The sequence below is a fragment of the Nestor notabilis genome, unplaced genomic scaffold (genome assembly GCF_000696875.1).
Source record: "Nestor notabilis isolate BGI_N333 unplaced genomic scaffold, ASM69687v1 scaffold11406, whole genome shotgun sequence".
Lineage (NCBI taxonomy): Eukaryota > Metazoa > Chordata > Aves > Psittaciformes > Psittacidae > Nestor > Nestor notabilis.
Window position 1 is genome coordinate 44,876 of NW_009932414.1, and position 22,521 is coordinate 67,396.

The 22,521-nt window shown below is 41.0% G+C and overlaps 1 protein-coding gene across 1 annotated transcript in view; it reads left to right on the plus strand.

Annotated features, from left to right (window-relative positions):
- Window positions 1–22,521, plus strand: part of EIF2B3 (eukaryotic translation initiation factor 2B, subunit 3 gamma, 58kDa) — a gene marked incomplete at its 5' end in the record, with an annotated part of 83,526 nt that overhangs the window by 42,328 nt on the left and 18,677 nt on the right. The window contains one exon of the mRNA XM_010016383.1: window positions 4,059–4,148. Coding sequence (XP_010014685.1) covers window positions 4,059–4,148 — 90 coding nt within the window. The remainder of the gene's footprint in view (window positions 1–4,058; window positions 4,149–22,521) is intronic.

Here is a 22,521-nt window from a genome sequence, read left to right on the forward strand (position 1 = left end):
GGGATTTCTCTTTCTCAGCTAGTTTATTTGTGAGGTGGTGAGGTTAATGTGGCAATATCCCATGCTTAGTAGAGAGGCTTTTTGGCTTTAAGCATTGTGTGTGCTCCCTTCAGATTTATGATTTTGACCCCAGCCTGGCATTATCACACTGTCAGTGGGAGTGCAGGACTGGTTTGAACCTCCAGCTCTTGGTGGTAATCTCTCTTAATTAGTTTACAGTTGAAACAATTGTCCCTCTTTTTGCCTTTAAACAAGGGAAGTTTGCTCTATCAGTGGTTGATTCCCTGAGGGAGGAAATCCTGAGAGGGGTTATCAGGCAGAGAAAAGCTCCGGGCTCCACTTTCAAAGCACTGCCATGTATGAAGCATGCATCAATCCTGTTAGTACTGCTTATTATTTCACAATGGCGTGTCAGGAATTACGGGCACAGACCTTTCTAAGGACTCTTGCAGACCTTTATGCACTCTCATCCCAAGTCAGGATTTTGTGGAATTATGTGCTAATAAAAGCTAATTTTACACATTAAATTGCATTCTTTGAAACTGCTCTTTTAATTGCTGATCTTTCCCTGACTTCTCCACAGATCTCTGAGCCTCCTCATTCTCGACTTTCTGCCAGGGAGCCCTCCATGTCTCGTCATTAGGGCTAAAATCTGCCATCACTTAACATAACACACAGGGCTTACAACTGGGAGCAGCCCCCTCCCTTGCATGGGAGCACAGACAATAATAGACACTATAGTGGCAGCGCCAATGGGAGTTTTACCATGTATTTTAATGACTTGTGCTTGATTACATTTGCTAGATTGAACCGAAGTTCATTTAGTAATTGGTATGATTCTTAGAGGGTTCACATTTGACATTCCTCACTCATTAAAGAGCTCCAACAATAGCTGTTACAACTTTCATCTCAACGGTGACCCTCTCAGATACATATCCAGTCTTTTTCTTTTGATAAACCACCCATCCCTGCATTCATTAACACTTAACCATCTGCAGCCAGCCCCTCCTAGTACCTTCTCCCTTGCTTTGATGATATAATTAAAAGCCTCCTGTATTATCTCCCTCAGAGCGATAAGTTTAGGTGCGTCAGCTCTCAGCACATGCATTGTTTGTTATTAGATTCTGTCTGTATCAGCTGTTCCTAGTGACAGGCTCATTTTTCATATGTTGTAAAGATTAGCTGATGGAGTGGGAGATCAGAGGCATGAGAAGGGAGTGTGGCTTTCAATATTAGTAACCAGATGCTCATTTGAAATGGTGATGGAATTTGCCGTTATCTGTTAGATTATTTGATTCCTTTGCTTGTACCTGAAGATAAACTGGTTTAAGCATCAAGTCAATGAAAATTAGCATCATCTTTAGTGGCTTGTTATGATAGAGTGCTCTTATCAGCCTGGTTTAGTTTGGCTGTTCTCTCTTCCACTCTGGTTTACAGAAATCGCAGCTTTGTTTATGCATGTGCCCAAACTTGCCTGTTTGACCTTTGAAGCTGTGATTATAATATTAATCTATGGGACTATTCTGTTGCAAATCACTTAGGTGGTCTGTGCTTCAGAGGATTTCATTGTGGGACCTCCCTCTTGTCCAGCATGATGTTCCATTATTGTTAGTATATTCTACATTGAAAGCTAACTCAGGGTGGTGTTTCAGTACATCTTGTTGTCTGGCTGGGTTTTGTGGGGGGTTTTTGTGTGTGATGGAGCTGCAGCGAGGATAGCACTGTGCTACTGTCTATCCACTTGCACTGATTTTGTATAACTCTTATAAAGTTGCTTAGCTACAGAAAAACTTGGTACAATACTTGCATGCAGATACAAACTTCAGCCTTCAAATCCTCAGTGTCCTGTGGTGTAGCTAAATAGCATTATTCCAGTGCGCAGGTGGGGAGACTGGATGTGTGAAAGCCACACAGACACTGGCAACAGAACCAGAATTTATTGAGGAGTTCTTGTTTTACGCTCTTCTGCTTGATATCTGCCCCTTGCAGCCTCCCCCTGCCTTAAGGGGTGTTGCAGTAGGTCTTGGATAGGGTGAGAAGAACCTGGCCTTCTGGCACTAAATAATCTGTGTACTGATTGTCATCTTCAAGTTAAGAATTGGAGTTTTTCCTCCTATTTTCCCCTTTCCTTCCCATGTTGCATCCATTTTTTTTACATATTTCTTGCTTTATTCCATTGTTTTGTTTATTTTCCCAGCTTGTCTCCCTGCTCCATTTCTTTCCATTTGTCTCTTTCACCCATTTCAATAAACTATTATATTCGTTATATAAATACAAGGGAGCTCTTTTCCTCAGAGAAGGTATAAAAATTCTCCCCCTCATAAATACACAAAATGTGGAAACCATCCTCAGGAGGCAGAGCAGGAGGGAGTCTGCTGACTTCCAACTGCAAGACCTCATTAAAATTAGTGGATTCCCTAACCTTTTTGCATAAGGAACATTGCTATTTGGGCTGACTTCCACGGCAACATCTGGGCCACTGATAGCATCAGTACTGGAGCACTGCTAGGTGAGCTCATGTTTTGTTAATGAAGTAATCTACTGAAAGTGCATAGATCATTTTTTAGTACCACATACTTTTCTGCAAAGTGTCGAAGTACTATTATAGGAGCTTTCCTTTGCACGTGGGACTTCAGGAATTCGTTATAGTTAATAATATGCTTAGCTTAAATTGAATGGTATGCTTGAAAAATGCTACTTCAATTATAAAATTTTAAGATTAAATCGGTAGTTGAGTGCATTGATTGAGAAATTCAGTGAAAAATGGCTTACTAGAACACCTGATCTTCTTGGTAGCTCCGGTATTGCTGAATATTCAGTGTGCTGTTGGTTTACTATAGATAGATGCATGCCCAAGTAGTGAGTGATCCCTCTGCTGAGTTAACTAAATAATAACAGTGATGATGGCAAACATCTGACTTCAGCGTGTTCTGGAATAAGCAAACAAAGGTAGGATGGAATGTGCTGGTATGATATGTTCATTCAAACTTCATTATGAAATCAGGCATCAAAGGAGGGAAAATGAAAACTGAGACCATTTCACGTGTGGATTGAAATTTCTCTCCTTAATAGCCTCTGGATGTGAGTGCAGGTACAGCCCAGTGTAGTCCCTGACTGTTCTGTTTTGTTTTTTCTAATATGCAAGTTAAGTATTCTTGTAGCTTTTCTGTCCTGAGAATTAGTGGTGAGCGTTCACACAGCCAGAACACACTCAAATGAGGCTACAGGTGTGTGGAAGGGAAAGTAATATTGGCATAAAATATCTAGCTGCTTTGAGACAGGTTCCAAAAAAGGGTTCCACTATCTTAAGAGCAGAGAATCCATAAAGAGAATAGAAGTAATTGATGAGTCTTTGTGATATACAACTTGGTTCTTAAAGTATTGAAGCTATTGGAGATCTCTGAGTTTCTGAAATATTAACCTGCCACTGGTCTGAAAGCAAAGACTTCCCTGTTTGCCATTGTTTGGCTAACGATGAGTGGGAGCTTTTCTGATCTTTTCCACCCCACGGGGCTGGATAGGCAAATGCTTTGTAGTTGAGCTGTGGCAGTCATTTGTAATGTGTACTGTAGGAGAGGTGAGCAGACCCTATCTCCTTCCCGTATTCCCCTCCAGGAAGTGTTGGAAAAAATACAGGAGTGTTGTGTTTGCTAGCAGAACAAGCACAGCCTTGCATATTAAAGGCAGGCACTTAGCCAGAAGCTTTGAATTATTGTACCCTGACATTACCCACTGTAACTTTTAGCACTCTGGGCCCATTACTTTGGCTTCCTGCCCAGTAATGTGCAATTTCCACTTACATGAGAAGATGTAGCAGAAGTAATGACTCCTTGGAGGAGGTGTTTTCTTTCGCAGCAGATCAGCCCAGGGCCAGCAGGTGTAAGTTTATAGACACAGTCCAATAATGGCAGCCTGCACTGTTCTCCTCTATTAATCCAGCAGTAGATGAAAAGGAATCTGCCTTTGCACACTTTTCACTATCCACTGACCTAAGTGCAAAGTCAAGCTCTTGTAAATGGCCATGCAAAGCTCCATGATTTTCCTTTTTTCTTTTCCAGGCACCCCAGGATGCATATCAGAACAGGGCTGATGGATGCCCATCTCTACTGTCTGAAGAAATATGTGGTAGACTTCCTTGTAGAAAACAGGTAAAAACCCGCAAACAATACGCAAGGTAGTAGAAGGTGTTTGCGTTGACCTATGCTTCGTACCAGAGCTTTTAAAGGAAGATTTGTTTCATTAAACTGGCTAGCATAAAATAGAAATGTAAAAGAAACCAGTGTCCAAAATGCTTTAACTGCACTAAAAGGAATGCCAAGCATTATGTATGAGATTCTTATTCAGACCTTCTTTTAAAAGAAAATATCTAATGGTGTAAGTGAAATTTTTGCCTCTTTTCTGCATCCCTCCTTTTCCTAATGTATCTGTGCTTTTTGGCTGCTCGTTTCACCAGGGCTCCCCCATTGTTAGGGCTGTGAATACATTTCTGACCTTTGATTTCCCCCACCACAGTCTGTTTTGGCCTTTGCAATCACCTCTTCTCTCCCCCTTCACATCCACCACCACTGCAGGTGGGCTATCTCCGTAGCATCCTATGTTTTTAGCTTGTGATGTTCCTCTGTCAAAACTCTGAGACCACCCACCGAGAGTAAGAAAAACATCCATTTATGGAAGTGGAGAAGGATCTTAGCTATAATATTTCATGAAACAAATGAAAAAAAACCCCTGTTTATCTTTAAAAAACAAACAAATGAACAACCCCCGTCACAGTAAGTAGTTCAGTTTTGGAATGATGTCCTGTTCCTAGACTTTTTGCAGCACTGTCATGCCCATTGCATATTCTGACTGCTCACTGGGTTCCCAAGAGTTTTTCTCTCCTTTTAAGATGAAAGATAAAGAGGCTACGTGTTGTGTTCATAGTGCTTTTCCTTAGCAGATAAATTGACACGTGAAAAAACATTGAGGAGGGGAGATCTGTGTTAGTCTCCACCATATACAAATATGGTGATGCAGTTGGAGAAATGATTAAAGGAGCTCTTCCAGAATGAAGTTCTGTGAGTGAGTTAAAATATAGTGGAAAATCTGTGCTAATCCCCAGTGCAGTTTCTTACCATGCATAAGAATAAAGCTTATCTGATACTTTGACTGGCACATGGGGACATAATACAAGACATTTTAGTTCCCATTTGTGTATGGGAACGTGTATGAAAGGTGAGAAAGCTTCAGGAGCAGCAGATGCTTTAAATCTGGAATAAACCATTTGTTCAGCGTATTTTAGAAAGTCAATGACAGTTGGACTTCCTGTGTTTCCTGTGGTAGCATGAGACAGTGTTTACACGTTTCTTTTGTCATAATACAAGATGGACTCATTTCATGAAATCCTAGCTGTCTAGTTTTGCTGGGATTAGACATTTCTGGAATATTAGACTTTTCACATATCCAGTTATTTTTCCCTGGTATTTCGTGCTGGTTTGAATTTAGATCATTAGGTCTGTGGGACAAGGACAGTGTTTGTCAGACAGGCAGCAGCGTGTGACACAATGGGCCTCTAAGCGTAGGTAGTGGTATCTTCAGATTTTAAGGCTTTATGCTATTTCCATTGAAACTGCTGGTATCGTTGGCTTTGCCAGTAGTGGATTTCACCTTGTGTTAACCAAAGTCAGCAGAGTGAAGTCCTGCTCTGAACAGTTGCCCCCAGGTCCCCTTAGAACAAATCTACTGACCTTTTGCTAGGATAACCAGTCGGTTTTCTTGTTTTCTATAGAGAGGTCATTCTCTGTCTTCACTATTTCTCAAAGCAGGGCTTCTTTTCTGTGGCACTTCATGACAAATACATAATTACAGCAGCTAGACAGCATTTCTTAAGACCTGAAAGCAACATCTGGGTTACCAATGGCAAGTAGCTTCTCCGTTCTCCTTATTACACACATGCTGCTTATTGAGTCAATTGAGAGAGAGTCAATTGCAAGTAATGTGCTTAACTGGCAAATCTGAGGAATGGGACTTTTGCCATGAGGAATAACTTGGGCTTTCAGGCTTCTGGCATCAGTGGGCATTTGCAGCTTGTTTTTCTTCCCTGAGGAAGGGGAGGACAGTGCATATCCAAAGATCTTTCCATGTTTGGCAGCAATATGCCAGGACTTTTGAAAAACCCTGTGGAATATTTTTGCCTCAAAAGTACTGACATCTACATGATTGTTTGGGTTTAAGGATTCTTTTTAATACTTTCTTTTTTAGTCTAGAGAGAACCTATGGTAAGATTTTGCCTCTCTGCAGTTCCGCACCAGAACTGGAGAAGCTCAGATGCCTTGTTTAAGTTGTGCGTGTTTAAAACTAACAGCAGGGATTGAAGCGAACAGTGAAGCTCTTGTGCAGTGCCAGGAAGTACTGACACAGTGTACTTCCTCCATATTACAATATTTACATTGTGTTAATATTTTAACAGCGGGGTTTGATGGCAGGCAGAACACCTTCTTTCATTGTTTGTAGCTCAGTGAAGCATTTACATTTTTTTTCAGATTTTATTTTGACATTCCAAAGCAGAAAAGATGTTGCCCAGCAGTAAAAAATTCAGATCCAACTACTGGCAACGGCTCACTCTTTTGCAGAGGAAAATTATGATTATTTTTCAGGTCAAAGAATTACATGAAAACTAATGTGATTACGTTGCTTCAGATGGGATAAAAGCCCAGTGTAGTCCCTGCTTAGCTGCAAAGATGTGGCAAGAACAAGCTCTTCCCAAGTGAGGGTAGTTTGTAGCTGCACCTGTAAGGGTGAATGACATTGCTCCGCTTCCATATATGCGTTGTAGGTAAAGTCCAAAGTCACTAGCAACTAATACGAAAACAGGGAAAAGAGAATGTGAAATTGCTACAGCTTTGTTTTATCTAAGTGTATGAATCTTGCTTTAGGATTTGGGACACCTTTTGTTATATGGCACATCTGAAAAAAAAGCTGAATTTGTTGTTCAGCTTCGGAATGAAGTCGTGATACCAGTGTTTTAAAACCAAGCTTTTATCATCAGCCCAGCCACTGTCTTGCTTTGTGGTACTAGACAGGTCCCTTAATTTTTCAATGCACTTGTTTCCTTTTTGGCAGCAGTAAGATTCCAATATGGGGGATATTAGGAAAGGTCAAAATACTGTTTGGTAGTCTGTAACTGAGTTCGTAGTTCTTTAATACATTTTAATGAACTAATTTAAAAGGACTGAATAGTAGATTCTCCTGTCTGAAGTTTTATTGCACTGTAGCAAACCAAATAAATTACTGAGTTTTAAAAAGCAGAGATTGCTAGTGCCTTTGCATAAGTCAGAGGAAATGGTCTGCTTATGAGACACCCCCCCCCCAAATATGTATGTCCAGACAAAAATAAAAAATATCACACCTCTAATGTAGTGTAAACTTGGGGAATTTATTTTGGGGGGAATGAAACTGCTTTCTCTTTCTTCTACTATTAGGAAAAATGCATTTTGGCAGTTAAAATCTCCATCTCCATGTATCTCTCCCACTAGTTCAGCACTGCATCTTAGCGAAATTGAGTCTTAGAGTACACCAGTCTTACCCTGTCTGAATCTGCCAAGGTCAAACGCTCATGGTTCCACAGTGGCTTGAGGAACAACTGAAGAAATTCTTGCCCCTAGCAGTTTGTTATTCCCTGCAGCTGAAATTTATTCCTTCTCTTCTCTCTACACTCCTGCATTACTGGGCAGGTTGATTATCTGAGTGCTCTTAATCAGGTCTAGTGGCAGCCTCTGCACAGGGGTGCCATTAGGAACACTCAGAGCTCTGCCCTGAGATGGACATCTTCGTCACTGCATCCACAGTGGATACCCAGTGTTGATGACTTCTAGGTTTGTTCCCACTAACATCACAAGAGGTCACAGACCATACCCTGCTACAAAATGGATTTATCCCATCAGAACAGGGACTGTGACCTCAGTGTGAACAAGCAGCAACTTGTCTGGGCTGAATTTTCTGCTGATTATAACTGTGTCTGGGTTTTTTTCTGTAGACACCTTTGGTTCTTCCCCAGGTTCCTTTCGGCATCGATGAAGTTAGAGTTGCAGAGGTTGGTCTTGGTTTGGCAGATGTAAGGAAGAAGTTCTTTACTGTGAGAGCGGTGAGGGACTAGTGCAGGCTGCCCAAAGAAGTGGTAAATGCTCCATCCCTGGTAGTGTTCAAGGACATATTGGACAGAGCCTTGGGTGATACGGTCTAGTGTGAGGCATCCCTGCCCATGGCAGGGGGATTGGAACTGGATGATCTTAAGATCTGTTCCAACCCAAACCATTCTATGATGCTATGATTCTCAGTTGTATCACATCTTTGCACAGGAGGGAGGTCAGATCTCCCTGTATTCAAGTGAGAGCTTTTCTTTCCTAAACACTTCCTTTTCCAGAATAAAGCTAACCTGAGGATCTTACAGGTGCTGTGCTTTGCAGTGTGGGGGAGACAGGCGAGCTTAGGCCATGTGTGTGTCAGTCAGGAGCTGCTCTGCTAGCACATATAGGGATAGCTGAAGGTGAACACCTGCACCACACAATGAACTGCACACTTGCTGTTCTTAGAGCGATCCTTACTCGAGCTGAGCCAGCAGGCTAGACAGCAGCAGAGGCTGGAGCTGGCTGGGGGCACGGCTCCACCCCACAGCTGGCGGGCCTCACACCCCTGGGGCCTGGGGTGGCAGCCAGCACAGTAGCCAGTCCCCTTTTTTGGCACTCTCCTGAGTGCTAGGTTGGAATCCTGCCTTGCTGCTGCATTCAGGGCAGATGGAAGAAGAGAGTCCTTATTCCCGTTCCCCTGTGAACTTCATCTGTAGAGGAGGGCAGGATCCAAGCCTGTGCCTTGTGAGCCCAGCATGCTGCACAGGCATGCACTGATATTTCTTTACTGTGTGCTGACAGTTGGCTCGCTAACAATCCCAGCAGAGCTGCTAGCAGAAGAAATGTCATCAAAGTGAAATTGCTTGCAGTTTGTGTTCTGTTTTTTTCTAGAGTGTTTCTAAAGCTCTAGCCTGGTGAAATAAGATACCTGATTTGGGGGAGAGCAATGGGGGGAGATAGATATAAAGCAATCCCTTTCTCCTGTAAAGTTTTAATGTGGAAAATTCAGTTTTGCTTTGGAAATTTAAGTGTTGGAGATGTGTGTGTCTCTATCCTGTGTATATGCTTTAAAGTATGTGTAATATGCATTTATAATATACATATCCATGAATGGCATTGTGCCCACAGTCAGTTGTGCAGGCACAGATGACAACATTTGATATATGTGTAAGGATTTCACCCTCCTTACAGCTCAAACCTGTAGACATGTGGAGGCTTCTATTTGCAGTTCTCATTGAGGTAGACCACAATATCTGAAGCCAGATCAAGGCTGCCTAAAACAAAGCAGGATGTGGTCCTACGTATTACGTAGCCTCCCAAAAATCACTTTTGTCAGATTTCATCAGTGCAGAGCTTGTCATGAACATGCTAACCAATCCTTATTTAAAGGCTGGGCTCCAAAAAGCTAAATTTAAAAATACTAACTTTGCAAGGTTAAGCGCTTGGCAGTAAGGAAGTGCCACAGCTGAGGCTCCCTGTGCAACCTTTTGCTTCTGTATGCACCATATACGATGGTACAGTCTCCAGTCACAAGACTCTCAAGTTGGTTGGTTGGTTGTTTTTTATTTTACTCTGTGACCATTGCCTGAGATGCTAACCGAAGGAGGTACTGCTCAATATTGTATGTAAGTTCTGAAGTTCGGGTGAAAGCCACCATCCTTACTTGCTGCTCACTGTTTAAACCCTGTTCTGAAGATAAGGTAAATACTTTCCTTTTGGATTCTTGGTGCTCATCATTGGTACTGTAATGCTCTGCACACACTTCATTAACTATCCAGCACCCCTCTTAGTGACGTAGTGATCTTTCCCCATTCTGAAAGCAGGAAACTAAGGTACACAAGAGCTGAAGTTTGAAGCACCTTTGCCTTAAGTCTGCCATTTTTCAGCTCTTAATGTTATACAGAGAGCACTTAATGTTGAAAGAATCTCTACCATTGATGACAGCTGTCACAGGGCGACATTAATCAAATCGAAAGCACACAATCAGTGGCAACTTGCAGAAAGTAGATTTATATTGTGCATTCAGAATCTCTAAACTCCTCTGACAAAAAGGAATAAAAAAAAATAAAATCAGCTCTTCAGGCATCATTTGCCTTAAATATTAGCAGTTCTTTTCTCCCCTCTCAGCTCTCTTCCTTGTACATTTAACACACGTGTTCTAACAAATGAGGCAAGCATTCTTTTGTCTCATTACACAACCTTGATTCATCCCCAAGGCAGGATAGTCCATCGTTACATTGGGTGAAAAAGAGATTGAAATTGGGGAGAGAGGAAAAGTAGGAGTGTTTTTAAGGATTGTGGCATAATGTGTACATACAAGGTCTTAATTAAGGTTGTATAAACAACATAGTTTTAGCTTTCCTTAATTTGAGTGCCCAAGCTATGACTGTGATGCTCTTTTAAGAGTGTGTATTTATTTTTATATATGACACTTTTTGAATTAGTCAGAGGGGCTACTTTGACTCTTGCTAATGGAGTAGCTGTTATCAATATAGATTTATCACCTTTCAGGTCAGTCACCAGAAGGAGATGCAATGCTCTAAACTTGAAAGAATATCCAGCTCAGCCTTTGTAACCTTGGTCTGGAGCATACTCTGTTTTCTTGCAGAAAGAGAGAGAGAATGGAACATGCCCAGTGTAGGAAGACACAAAAAATTGAACTGCAAAACAGGTCTCTTCCAAGCATGCGCACAGAGTGGGGTTTCAGACTGAGCTTGATGTAGTGTGGGCACTTTTTATGTTTACAAGTGTAACGCACTGACGAAAAGAAAACCTTGTGCCAAATTGCAGGCATGGAAGTGCATGAGCTTTTCAGCAGAGCAGTTGAAGTATTTCTTTAACATGGACAAAACAAAGGTTTTTTTCCATAATTTTGTTCTTGAAAATAACTGAGATTTTTTATTAAGCTATCAAAAAAAAAAAAAAAAAAAGAATCCAACTTGAGGGAAACACCTGGCCAAAACAGTTAAACTTTGGCAAAGTTTACAAACAGATGAAGACAGAAACTCACAATAGAAAATGCTGGGCAAATTATCTATAGGCACCCCAACTGCACCATCTCTGAAAGTTAGTCATCTCGGGTTTTATGAGGGCAAATGCCACTCTGCGTTTGATGTTATGGGTTTTCTGTCATGCACCAGAGTGACAATTGCATTTTCTAATGTAAGGAGATCTTTGGGCTTCGTTTCAAAAGGCTATGTTCGTATGTCTAAAAGTGATGGCACACATCTTCCTAATACATAGAACATTTCACATGCTTCTGTAGTGTCCTTCTCCCTTTTTTCCCCTTCTTTCTCCTAAAGGCATGGTAAAATTTTTATTGTGTTTAATAATGTGGTTTTCAGATCACCCCTTTGTCCTGAATGCAGTATTTCTGAATTGTTGGGTGTAGAAAAAGCCACTATTTCCCTTGTACAGTCACCTGGGAAACAGGCAGCTCTGTTTGTGGCCAGCAGGGATGATGTGTGGTACTGGAAAGGCAAGAATGATAAACAGCAGCATTGTGGTCTCTTCAGAAGGTTTGAGTAAGCATTCACAGTGCCTTGTCCTGGGAATGCTGAGTGCTGACATCTTGCTTGCCACCAGGGAAATCCACTTTCCCATCAGAGCCCTCCTCTCAGGGTGCACCCTGTGAGAGGCTGAGCTGGAGCTGAGGAAACAAACCAGCTCTTCTGCAGTTCCTCCAGTGCTGGAAAGCTGCCTTCCAGAATTTGCCAGTGGAGAAACTCTTCTCTGAACTGAGCAAATTTGCAGTAAGCTTTATAGCCAGAGTCAGTATGATTTGTTTGCAAAGTTAAACACTGGGGTTTGTTGATTCTTTTTTTGAACTGCTGAAGTAAATAAGAGCAAATGTGTGAGGTCATAGTGCTCTGCCTTTCCAGACAGCTTCAGCTGCATTCCCAGAGCAGGCTTCCTTCTCTGCTGGGTCCAGAAAGCCTGTGCTGGGCCAGCACTAGGAGGGGAGAGGAAGGTTTGCTGTCTCAGTGCTGTGTGCTGAGATTTGTAGCCATGAGAAGAGCTGCACTGGAGCCACCCTTCTCCTTGCCAATAAATGGCAGGGGTAGTATGAGATCTTTGAAAACTGGAGGTGCGAGTGACTGGCTCTGAAGCTCCTGCTTGGATGGCTGTGCGCTGTGCTGTACACAAAGGCCCCTGCAGGTTTATATTAAGGTGCTGCCCAGACTAAACCAGTGCATTTTTTCTTTTTCCCCTCTAAATGCCTTTTTATCATTCAGGCTGTCACCTGTGTTTCCTGGCAAGGGCTGCTGGCTGGGGGAGGTCTGGCAGAGCTGAACACCCAGCTTTGGTGGTCTTTGTGTGGCTGCCTGAAAGATGGCTTAAAACAGAACCTGCTCTGTGAATACCTGCAAGTTAACATGTGTCAGCCGTGTGGCTGGAAGGTTTCTCCTTTGCTGAAAAGAGAGATTTTATAATGAATACTTTCCTTGTGATTAAAATGGGTGAATAAACAAATAGCTCCTACAGGAAGTATACTGTGTGAAGACACGGCAAATAGATTGTAGCTTTCCAAACAAGGAAAAGAAGAAGAAAAAAAAACCACATCAAGCTCCTCCTTCGTGCATTTACTCTATTAGAATGTGAAATGGTAATTTATCTTTCCCATTTCCTTTCTTTGTCAAACATATCCAGCTGTTGGAGCTTTCTCTGTTCCCCACTAGAAATGCCAAGACTTAAAATTCGTTGATGTCCTCCTCCAGGGTATCATTACCATTATCATCTTTCCATGGTACCAATCAAGCTCACTCCCAAAACCTCAAGGGAGGGGGAAAACTAATGACCCAAAATAGATTTAAACAAATTATGATTTTCAGCACATCACTTCTGTTAGTAAATTCAATTCCTTTTCTTGTTAGCGGACTACCTGGGAACAGGCTGTGCTGAATTGGAGCTAATTAACTTCATGAGTAACTGCAAATCTTTCTGTGAGACCGTGTTATGCCATAGTGGTCATGTGCCCGAGATGCTCAAAGCATGCTTGGTCACAGCACGGTATTCTGTACATGTAAGCTGCTCCTAATGCAAATTTTCCTAAAGTAAATGTTAAAATTTGTTAACTTTATCCTTTGTGATTTACAGCATCAGATAATGATCCTTTGGATTTCCTATGAAAAGTGAATGTAGAGAAGGACATTCAGTTATGGGATCATAGAAAACTTCGGGTTGGGGAGGGAGCTCTTGCAGTCTCTAGTCCAAAGTCCTGCTCAAGTAAGTCTTTTGTGTTGCTCAGGGGATTTTTTGTAGTTGACATTTTAAAATCCCCAAGGATGGAGACTGGGCCTTGTCCCAGGACTGTACCACTGGCTGAAAAGTTATTTTCTTTAAATCCCAACTAGAATTTCCTTTGTTGCAGCTTCTGTCCATTTTCTCTTGCCCTTCTACTGTGCACCACTTGGAAAAGTTTGGCTATCTTCTATATCACTGCAGTTTTGGTAGTGGAAAACTGTTACCAGATCCCCCTGCAGCCTTCTGTTCTCCAGGCTGAGCAAGCCCAGCTCCCCAGCTTCTCCTGCGTCATGTGCTCCTGGCCCTCTTGGTGGCCTCAGCTGGGCTTGCTCTGATCTGATAATAAACATTTAAAGTTGTTAACTATTTTTCCACTGTTTCTGTATTCCTTGGGTAGCCTTCAGTCAAATGGACTTCAGTCTTCATATGAGATGTGGATTTTGAAGGAGCAAGGATGATTCTTTTATCTGTCTATGTGAGCTTTCTACTTTTGGTTGGTTTTTTTTCCTTAAATCCTTGCCACTTGGGCAGTATCACCCCAAGTATTCTTTCATGAGTGCAGTAAATTTTCTTCCACACAGCACTACTTGCATGTAGATAACACTTGGGGTAAAATTATTATCTTACCTTGCTGGGCATCTCCCTGTGAGGATGCAATCCTTATATGTGATATCGTGGTCTATTTCTCTTGCAGTGGAAAACATAATTCTCCTGTAATTTCTATTCAGACGATCTGTCTGTACAACTCTTCAAGAATTTTCAAGATAATGTTTTACTTTCTTCCCCTCTCCAGTTTGCTTCTAAAATCTCTTTATTTCCACACCACCCCAGTCACTGACCCTTCTGAAAGGCCAAATGCCTTTCCAAGTTGAATTTTTGGAAAAGAAAAAATAGTGATTGTTCCCCTACTATTCCACTTCTCATAGTTTTTGTGTTCTAGCTGGTAGTTCAATCATAGAATCATAGAAGGGTTTAGGCCGGAAGGGACCTTAAAGGGCACCTTCCACTAAACCAGGTTGCTTAAAGCTCCTCCCAGTCTGGCCTTGAGCACTTCCAGGAGTAGGGCAGCCACAGCTTCTCCAGCAACCTGTTCCAGTTTCATTGTTCCTTAGCCAGTCAAATGAAACTTGAACAATAATAAAGATGTCTGTAACACTGTTGCTGACTTTGTTACTGCATTGAATTATCATGATGGGAGACTTTTAACTTCCTGCATATAGAAGGGAGAATAAATGCTGTTAATGATGACAGGGCACACATGCCTGATCGGAGTAGCTAAGAGATACCTTCATTAAGTCAGTGAATTGTCAATCAATAATAATACTCAAAGTTCCATTTCTGAATGTGGTCAATAGCTACAGTATGAGGGCAAGAGCTGATCTTAGAAGAGTCTTGAACCAAAGGGGAGCAACTACAAATTTCTTCAAGTAAAACAAGGTGAAAAATTTGGAAAGAGGATTTAACATTTTAAACAGCCACAGGACAGTCTATGGGAAATGCTGAGTGCTGTCTAGTTAAGTTACCAGTTTTGAAGTAGTCAAAGACCTAAGTGGGGAGGATTTCTCTAAGTCAAAGATGCAGAAATAAGCTGTGGCATACACAGCATTTTACACCAAACTTTTCTGGATGAATGCCACCTGGAAATAACATTATGAATAAAAGTAGGATTGTGAAGAAGAGGAGATGGGATTCATCGGTCTAAAAGCTTCATCATAAAGTTCTTAAGGAAACAGTAAAGTGACAAAAAAAAAAAAGCTTAGTCTTATCACAGGACAGATCACGTTGCAAATGCCACAGTAAGGAGAACAGAAGAGTTGTCCTACAGGGAGGAGTGGAGCAAGGCTTAGTAAGGGTGGGGAAATGGGACTTGTACAGGTGGAAGCAGGGCCAAACTACACACCAGAGCTTCCAGTTTGTCTTCCAGACTGCTGAAAGAATGAGCATGTTGTGATGCCAAACCAAGAATGGGTCCATTTGATTGCAGACCATCAAACACAGTATGTGCATGAAGAAACAGAGCAAAGCGATGCAGACATCTGTGGTGCCTTCAATGTAGGTTCAGTGGAGCAGGGTGGAAGGGCTTACGCATGTGAAGCCATGTCTACATTTTTTGACACTGGCTTGTTTTATGCAGCCAAGTCTATCTATCAAGATATATACTGCTGCACCTTAAGTTTACGTAGTTCATGAGTTTTGTGGATACATGTCAACTTTATCAAAAGCATCATATGCATGTGTTTGTTTAGGCATATTATCAGATGGCCTCTGTTCAGTGCACTTTTCAGAAAAAGAGCCTAATTTCAAAGGCATTTAGAAAAAAATTGGTAACTCAGACACAGATGGCTGCAAAGGCGGAGGTGGGAGAGAATGGAGAAAGATGAGTTTTGGCAAGGAATCGCATTTGGTGCAGGTGCGCTTGTTTTAGAAGAATGGGATGCTGTCTGGGAATGAATGAGATCCATTCCTCAGCAGCATTTGCAACCTGCCAAACACCCTGGGTGGCCTCCGGCGGCCTCAGAGACTTTTGGTCAGAAAGAAGTTCTAAAAATGTCTAAACTTGCTGGCATTCCCATGCAAAAGCAGTGTTAGTTGGGAGCTGTGGGGCGTTCCTGGCTGTTTGGCGAGTGGGCAGAGGTGAGGTTACTTAGGTGACCCAAGCTGAGTGCATGCACGCTTTCAAAGGATTTGAGTGTGTAATTGAGGAGTTTTAATTTCTGTGGTCAATTTTTCAGAAAGCTGCCTTGTTTCCCAAAGGGTTTTTTGGCAGAAGTGGAAGTTTGATCCCTGCTCCTTTAAGTGCATCCAGACTTGGTGGAACTTGAGAACGGCTTTTTATGTGGTTTGCATCCATACCATCCCTTCCATAGTTTGATCTGGATCTTCTCTGTGTTATGGTGTCTATGACTGTCACTTGGCATATCTTCTTCTGCTTTCCCTCCATCATCCAGAATGCAGGGAGTTTGGTGGCAATTCTGCAGTTTTGGGAAGTTATTCATAAACTTGAGTCTGTAAAGCAAAGCTTACACCAGCTTTATATTGGCATGCTCTACAATGGCTTTTGAAATAGACGTGCACTTTTAAAAATGCTGGGAGTACATTGCTGTCAGACTTGAAGGTTTTGGTTAGAAAATAGTATGGAAAGATAAATGAAGCACAAATGCAGTCATGTGGAATTACCTCTTAGAACATTTCTCAAAGTTTCCTTGTCTTCTCCATAGGCTTTTAGCTCCAAAAATAATAAGACAGACTGACAAATAAGTAATTAATTTGACATTTGGAGGGATGAGAAATATATTTACTCTTTTTGTGATAGAAATTTTGAAAGTAGAACAGGACAAACAGAATGTAGCAAGAAATAACATCTGTTTGATGCCATGATTGGTGTTTGTGGTTATTGAATTGGGCACAAGTAATTGCCTGGTAGTTTAGTGGCTTGCCTTGTTACTTTGGAGTTTTCCTTTATTGTAATTGGTCTTAGGCACACCAAACAAAGGCAAAAATATTTTTGCAAGGAATAAGGGCAGAAATAGCCTTCTGCAGGGATGTGGCACACCCTATAAATTCATCATTTGGTATTTTTTCCTTTTGAACCTAGTCCTCTGCTTTCTCCACATTCTTAGCATGTCTCAGAAATTCCAGCGTTTTTAGCAGTGAATCAGTGAGAAGAAGGGGAAAAGGCCTGTAATTGCTTTTTCCATTGTGCTTGTTAAAACCGCGTTGTGGGAAATGGACCCAAACACTGTCTTTTAAGTGGTGTTGAGTCTGAGGCAGGTGGTATTAACTCAGGACTGCATTAACTCTTTTCAAATCTCTTTCCTGTTTCCTTGAGGAAACATGCCTGGTGTATATATGGGGCAAGGGCTGTTTGCCTGCCTCTTGCATTGACATTTTAATTTGGTCCATGATATAAATATCATTTCCCTAATCCCCCTTGCCCTGACCCTGTTTTGTCTTTTCTTCAAAGTGAGTTGACTTTTTTTTCCCTTTAAGGAGGGGGGAGGAGATGGGAATGGTGGCTGGCTGCTCTAGTTTGGAGCATTAAATGCTCGGGGAAAAAATCTCAGAGTAACTGTTGTTTCTTTCTTTGTATTCACATGGAAATTTTTAATCTCCATCAAAGGATCAGGAGAAAATAACGTTGAGATTCAACAAGAGAGCTCCCAGCTTACATGGAATTTTTAAATGTTATTTGGCTTTATCCTTTAAGCGATGAGAACCATGAACTATGTACCTACAGGGTTCAGAATTAACTTTTCTCTTTCTTCCAACACACCCTCCTTTTTCTTTTTTTTTTTTTTTTTTTTTCTTCTCTCCCCCTTTTTCTTACATCTTTATTGTTCTGCATAAACATGCAACTTCTTTTTGGCCAAAACTGTAAGTGCCTTAGGATTTGTTTAGTTGTATTTATGTATACATTTCTAACATTAATTATGTGCACCAGTCTGAAATACAGCCTCATGTTTTCCTTTTGATGTGATCTGAAGAATCTCTGTTGAAGGCCATGGAGCTAAGATCAGAACCCAACCCACTGTATACTTGCATAGTTGTACAAGAGCTAACATTAGCCTGTTAGGGGTAAAAAAAAAAAAAGGTAAAAGTAGGTTATAAAAGGCCTAATAATCAGCTTGTTTGTAGTGGGGAAATCACAAACACTATCTGCACCTGTAGATGTAGCTGATTGTGCTAATGATGATAGCAAGGGAGACCCCCTGCAACTAGCCCATGGAGAGTAACAGCAGATTTCACAGGTGGGTGCTGACAGCAGTGGTAGATTTCATGCTTCATCACAGATTAATAAAACAGGGAGGATATTAAAATGCTAATACTCATTAATACCGTTTTATGGTGTTTAACATTAAACATGGAAAATGAAAGACAGCCGGTAAATGGAACTGACAGTTGTGTTCAGGGTGTCTGAAGCTGGTGAGAACTAGCTGCAGGGAATAAAAGCTGTGGATGCTCGCATTCCTAAAGGTCAAGCCAAACAGCACCTCCTGGTACCTAGACTTTTGCAAGATTGCCTAAACTTAGACTTAAATAGACTATTATAATAAAATATTCGATGAGATTTTTTCTTTACCAGCGTTGGTCAGAACCATTATTTTCTGTGACATATGAAAGACAGGCTCCAGCAATACTTATGTCGAAGAGCAGAATTCACAGCCCCTTGGATCATAATTGCGAAATACATAGTTTTTTTAAATTTAAGTGGTCAACATTTAGTCTTTTCCTCAAAACTATTCTTGTGTTTCAACTGGCTCCATTGTTCTTCATTTCTTGCTGAAGTTTCAATAAGCTTCTCTTCATCCCAAAGGCAGTTGCATTTCAGCAACAAGTAAAAGTTGGCCCTCTGTGGGCCATAATGTATGTAATGTAATACAATATACAAAGATACAAAGTTAATTCCGCCATATCACAGACTGTTCTAATTTTATTTGTGGTTAAAACTACTCAAAAACTTCTGTGTAGCTGTGTTTAAATATGAAACGTAAGGATCTGGGGTCTTTTTACCTCATGTTCTTCACAATTAAGTTTTTCGTATAGCATGAACCTTATCGCTGCCTCACAAAAATCCCAGGAACACTGGGAAGACATTGTAGTGCACAAGGACGAGGGATAAAGGGACTCTAAAGGTATGATACTTATGTCTCTCTGGTAATGACAGTACTTGGTAAAATTACAGTTGTCTGACCAAGTATCCATTTTTGTACCGTAACATTTTAGATCTTAAATAAAATGAACCTTGAGTATCTTAGGTTTGCAATGCTGAGGTCTGAGTCTGCAGAGCTGACTGCAGATGACTGGTGTGTGCCCTGAGCTCCTAGGTACATCTAATATAAACTTTTCCAGAGAATTCTTTCGCTTTTAAGAATTTCATCTTCTCTTGCATTCCCAGCTGTTCCTTGCACATGCACCATGAATTTCAACTGCCCCATTCTCCCCATGTATGCACTTCCTTTTCCAACATCCCATTTTGTTGTGACCTTCTGTGTGGATGGCAGATTTCGTCCCAGAGACGTTTCTTCTTTTTACATGCTTAAAACATGATCAGTATCAACCCCTTTCAAGATTGCTGTGATCTGTTGTTCTCACAGTACTGATGCCACACAAGGTACTTCAGGGATTAGTCCCCAAATTTCTCTTTTCAAACAGCAGTGTAATGACATAACATAAGCATAACTCTCAATCCTTCGTGGTTTAATTGAAAACCTACTGCTTGCTGTCAAGGTGTAAAGAGACGTATAACTTCAAAAATCAAATCTTAGGCAATGAAAGATCATGAAAAAGGCTCATCACTTGGGCTAGAATTCATGAAAGCATGTTTGTTTTGGTAAATGTTTCTCAAAAGCAGGATTTTTATCCTCTCCACTGTCTGGATTTTGCTGTGAGGTACCAAAGTATGGTTACTCTGAGTTGGCTTAGAGTTGGATTTCTGCCAAAATTCTGTGTGTCCTCCCCTCCTTCCAGCTACCCCTCCACCTTCTTTCTCCTGAGTACAGTAGATTTTTCCTTATGTTGGTCTCAGTGGGTATTTCATTCTTACTTCGTAGTGCTAAAGAAAATAACAAGCTTAGAAACCAGGGGGATGCCAAGTTTTAAAACCTGAAGAGAATAAAAAAAGGCTTTCTTCAGCATATACAATCTTACATTTATTTCTTCTTAATGTAGGCACATGTAGTTGAGGATTTGATTGTAAGAATTTTTAACACACTAAACTAGAAACCTTTCTGGTTTGTTTTCTCCTGAATCTAGGTTACAGGCCAGTTGGTTCTTCCAAACTCCTGCTGATTTTTTTTCTCTCTTGATGAAGGGTCTTCAGTCCTATGGCTCCTTTGATTTAAATTCCGTCCCTAGTCCCAGCCAGATGTTTGGTTTCCCCCGCTGTTGACAGTCAGATTATATTCTCACGCTCTCACTTCGTATATCCACGTTTGCAAGATCTGTCACCAGAAATTCCCAAATTTTTGTCACCAAGTGCCTAACCACATTTTTTCTTTTTTAATACTTTCCAAAGGCAAATTCCTCTGATGTTGCATATAAATTGCTTAAACAGCAAGCAAAGGCAAACCTTCCTGGTTTTCCTTTTCCAGTAAGAAGGATGTGTTTCTGAGCCACAACTCATGGATGACCCAGAGATTTACTCCACCTTTGCTGTAGGAATGTGGCTAGCGCTTCAGAGAATTGCAGGAAAGCTTCAGGAGTTTGGCCAAGAAAGATTAAACCATCAAAAACCAGGCAAAACTTTGTCTTTTCCCCTTTCTGCTGCTTTCATTTCCTACTGTGTTGTGTTGTCCTCTGCATCAGACTATTTAAGACTGCCAAATACTTGGATATTTTATAGGTAATATATCTTATAAATGCCATGGCCAGCCTCTGAGGGAAACACAGGATTGTCGGTTTTGGATGGAGTATAAAACCCAAGCAGGAAATCACTGCTGAATGGCACAGCTGCAGGCAAACATTGTAAGCTAGTAAACTGCCCATCTGCAGAGCCACACGTGTGCCGGAGTGCAGGGCCAGGGTGGCTGTGGCAGAACGCGCCTGTAAGTGGTTAGCAGGGAGAAATTTGGTGATTAAAGAATGAAGTGTTTTGCTTCATTAGTTCCTGTAATACAGCTATCTGAAGGTGATTATAATCTGATTTTCAAGAAGGAGGAGAGACTGAGGACTGGAGCTTTTCCTTGTCTGTAATGAAACATGAAAGCGGAATTTCAGATCTGGGATGGGTTAGATCATCCCACTGAAGGAGGGTGGATGTGGCACAACCTACACTTCAGGACTGAAGGAAGTGTTTGTCAAGAAAAAGGAAAACACTCTCTTTGGTCATGGGGCTGAACTGGCAATCACTGTTCAATCTGAATCTTTCCATCAAAGTTAGAGGTAGGAAAGACTGTTTTGGTCCTTAGATCTGCTTCACTATCATTGACCTGAACAGGGAGATGGGCAGTTATGAGTTGCTTCTTTCTTGAAGTTTGAACTGTTTAAGATCCCCTTTTGCTATAGACTTTGCCAAACAAAATCACTTTCAGGATACTCATTCTAGTACTTCCCTTCTTTAATTTAACCTACAGTTAGTTCCTAGTTTTGCTGTCTTCTGTTCTAAGTAATTCCTCTTTTTGTGGGTTATCATTTGTGGAGTTCCCCTAGCCAAGCTCTCTGTGTTAGTTCTCTCAGTCCTTCCTCTGAAGTTTAGCACTTCCTCTTATACATGCCAAGTTTGAGTTCATTTTCCTCATGATTTTCCCAAGCACTACTTTAAATAATCCACAACTCAGTAACTAAATGCAGATTGTTAAAATAATGAAACAACAACAATAAAGCTCTTTTAAGACTACATCTCATACACTCCTACTGTAAAAACTATCGATTTGTGGTCTTTTTCCAAATACTTTATTGAATTGAAAAGTAAAATTACCCTCTAATAATCAAAATTAAATTACCAGGGTTATAATCCCATTGTACAGTAGACCTTCTACATTGATATTTGTCTATTGGGAGAGGTTTTTCTTGATTCATTGTAATATATAAAGCAATGCAAGAGGAAATATAATCTAGTCATCAGGGTCCTTGTTTAAGGCATTGGTGGCTTGGGTTCAAGTCCCTTCTTTATCACAAACCCCTGGAGATTTCTCTGCCTCCTAGTATGGGATGTCAAAATGAATGTAATAAAAGTATCTGTGCACAGGGAGGATGGGTGTATTGCCAGCTGAAGCCTTTGGAAGCTTTCTGTTCACTGATGTATTTTGGATCGGGGTATCTAAAGAGTGTGAAACTCTTGGGACCTGAACTTGTTAAAATGTGCTGATTTCTCTTGGTTTAAAATGTTCTTGATGTTTCATGTGAGCAGGATGACATCATTAGTGCTTGTGTCATAAATATTTCCATTTAAGGATCTGGTATTTCATATATCCTTGAGCATTTCCATATTTTTATCACAAAGAAAATGAGCTGCCTTGGTTTTAGCACTTTATTCTCTTTTCCTGTCAACTGATGCCATTTTTTGAAGCCACATAAAGTGGATTTCAGTTGTCATGATGTTGGCACTTTCTGCATTCCATCTGCACACAAGCATGAATTGCAGGGTGATGCCATATTAATTTATAGACATCTCTGTTAAAATACAGGGAAATTAGTTCTGAAGATGAAGCTTCTTCCTTATTTTGAATCATCCTTT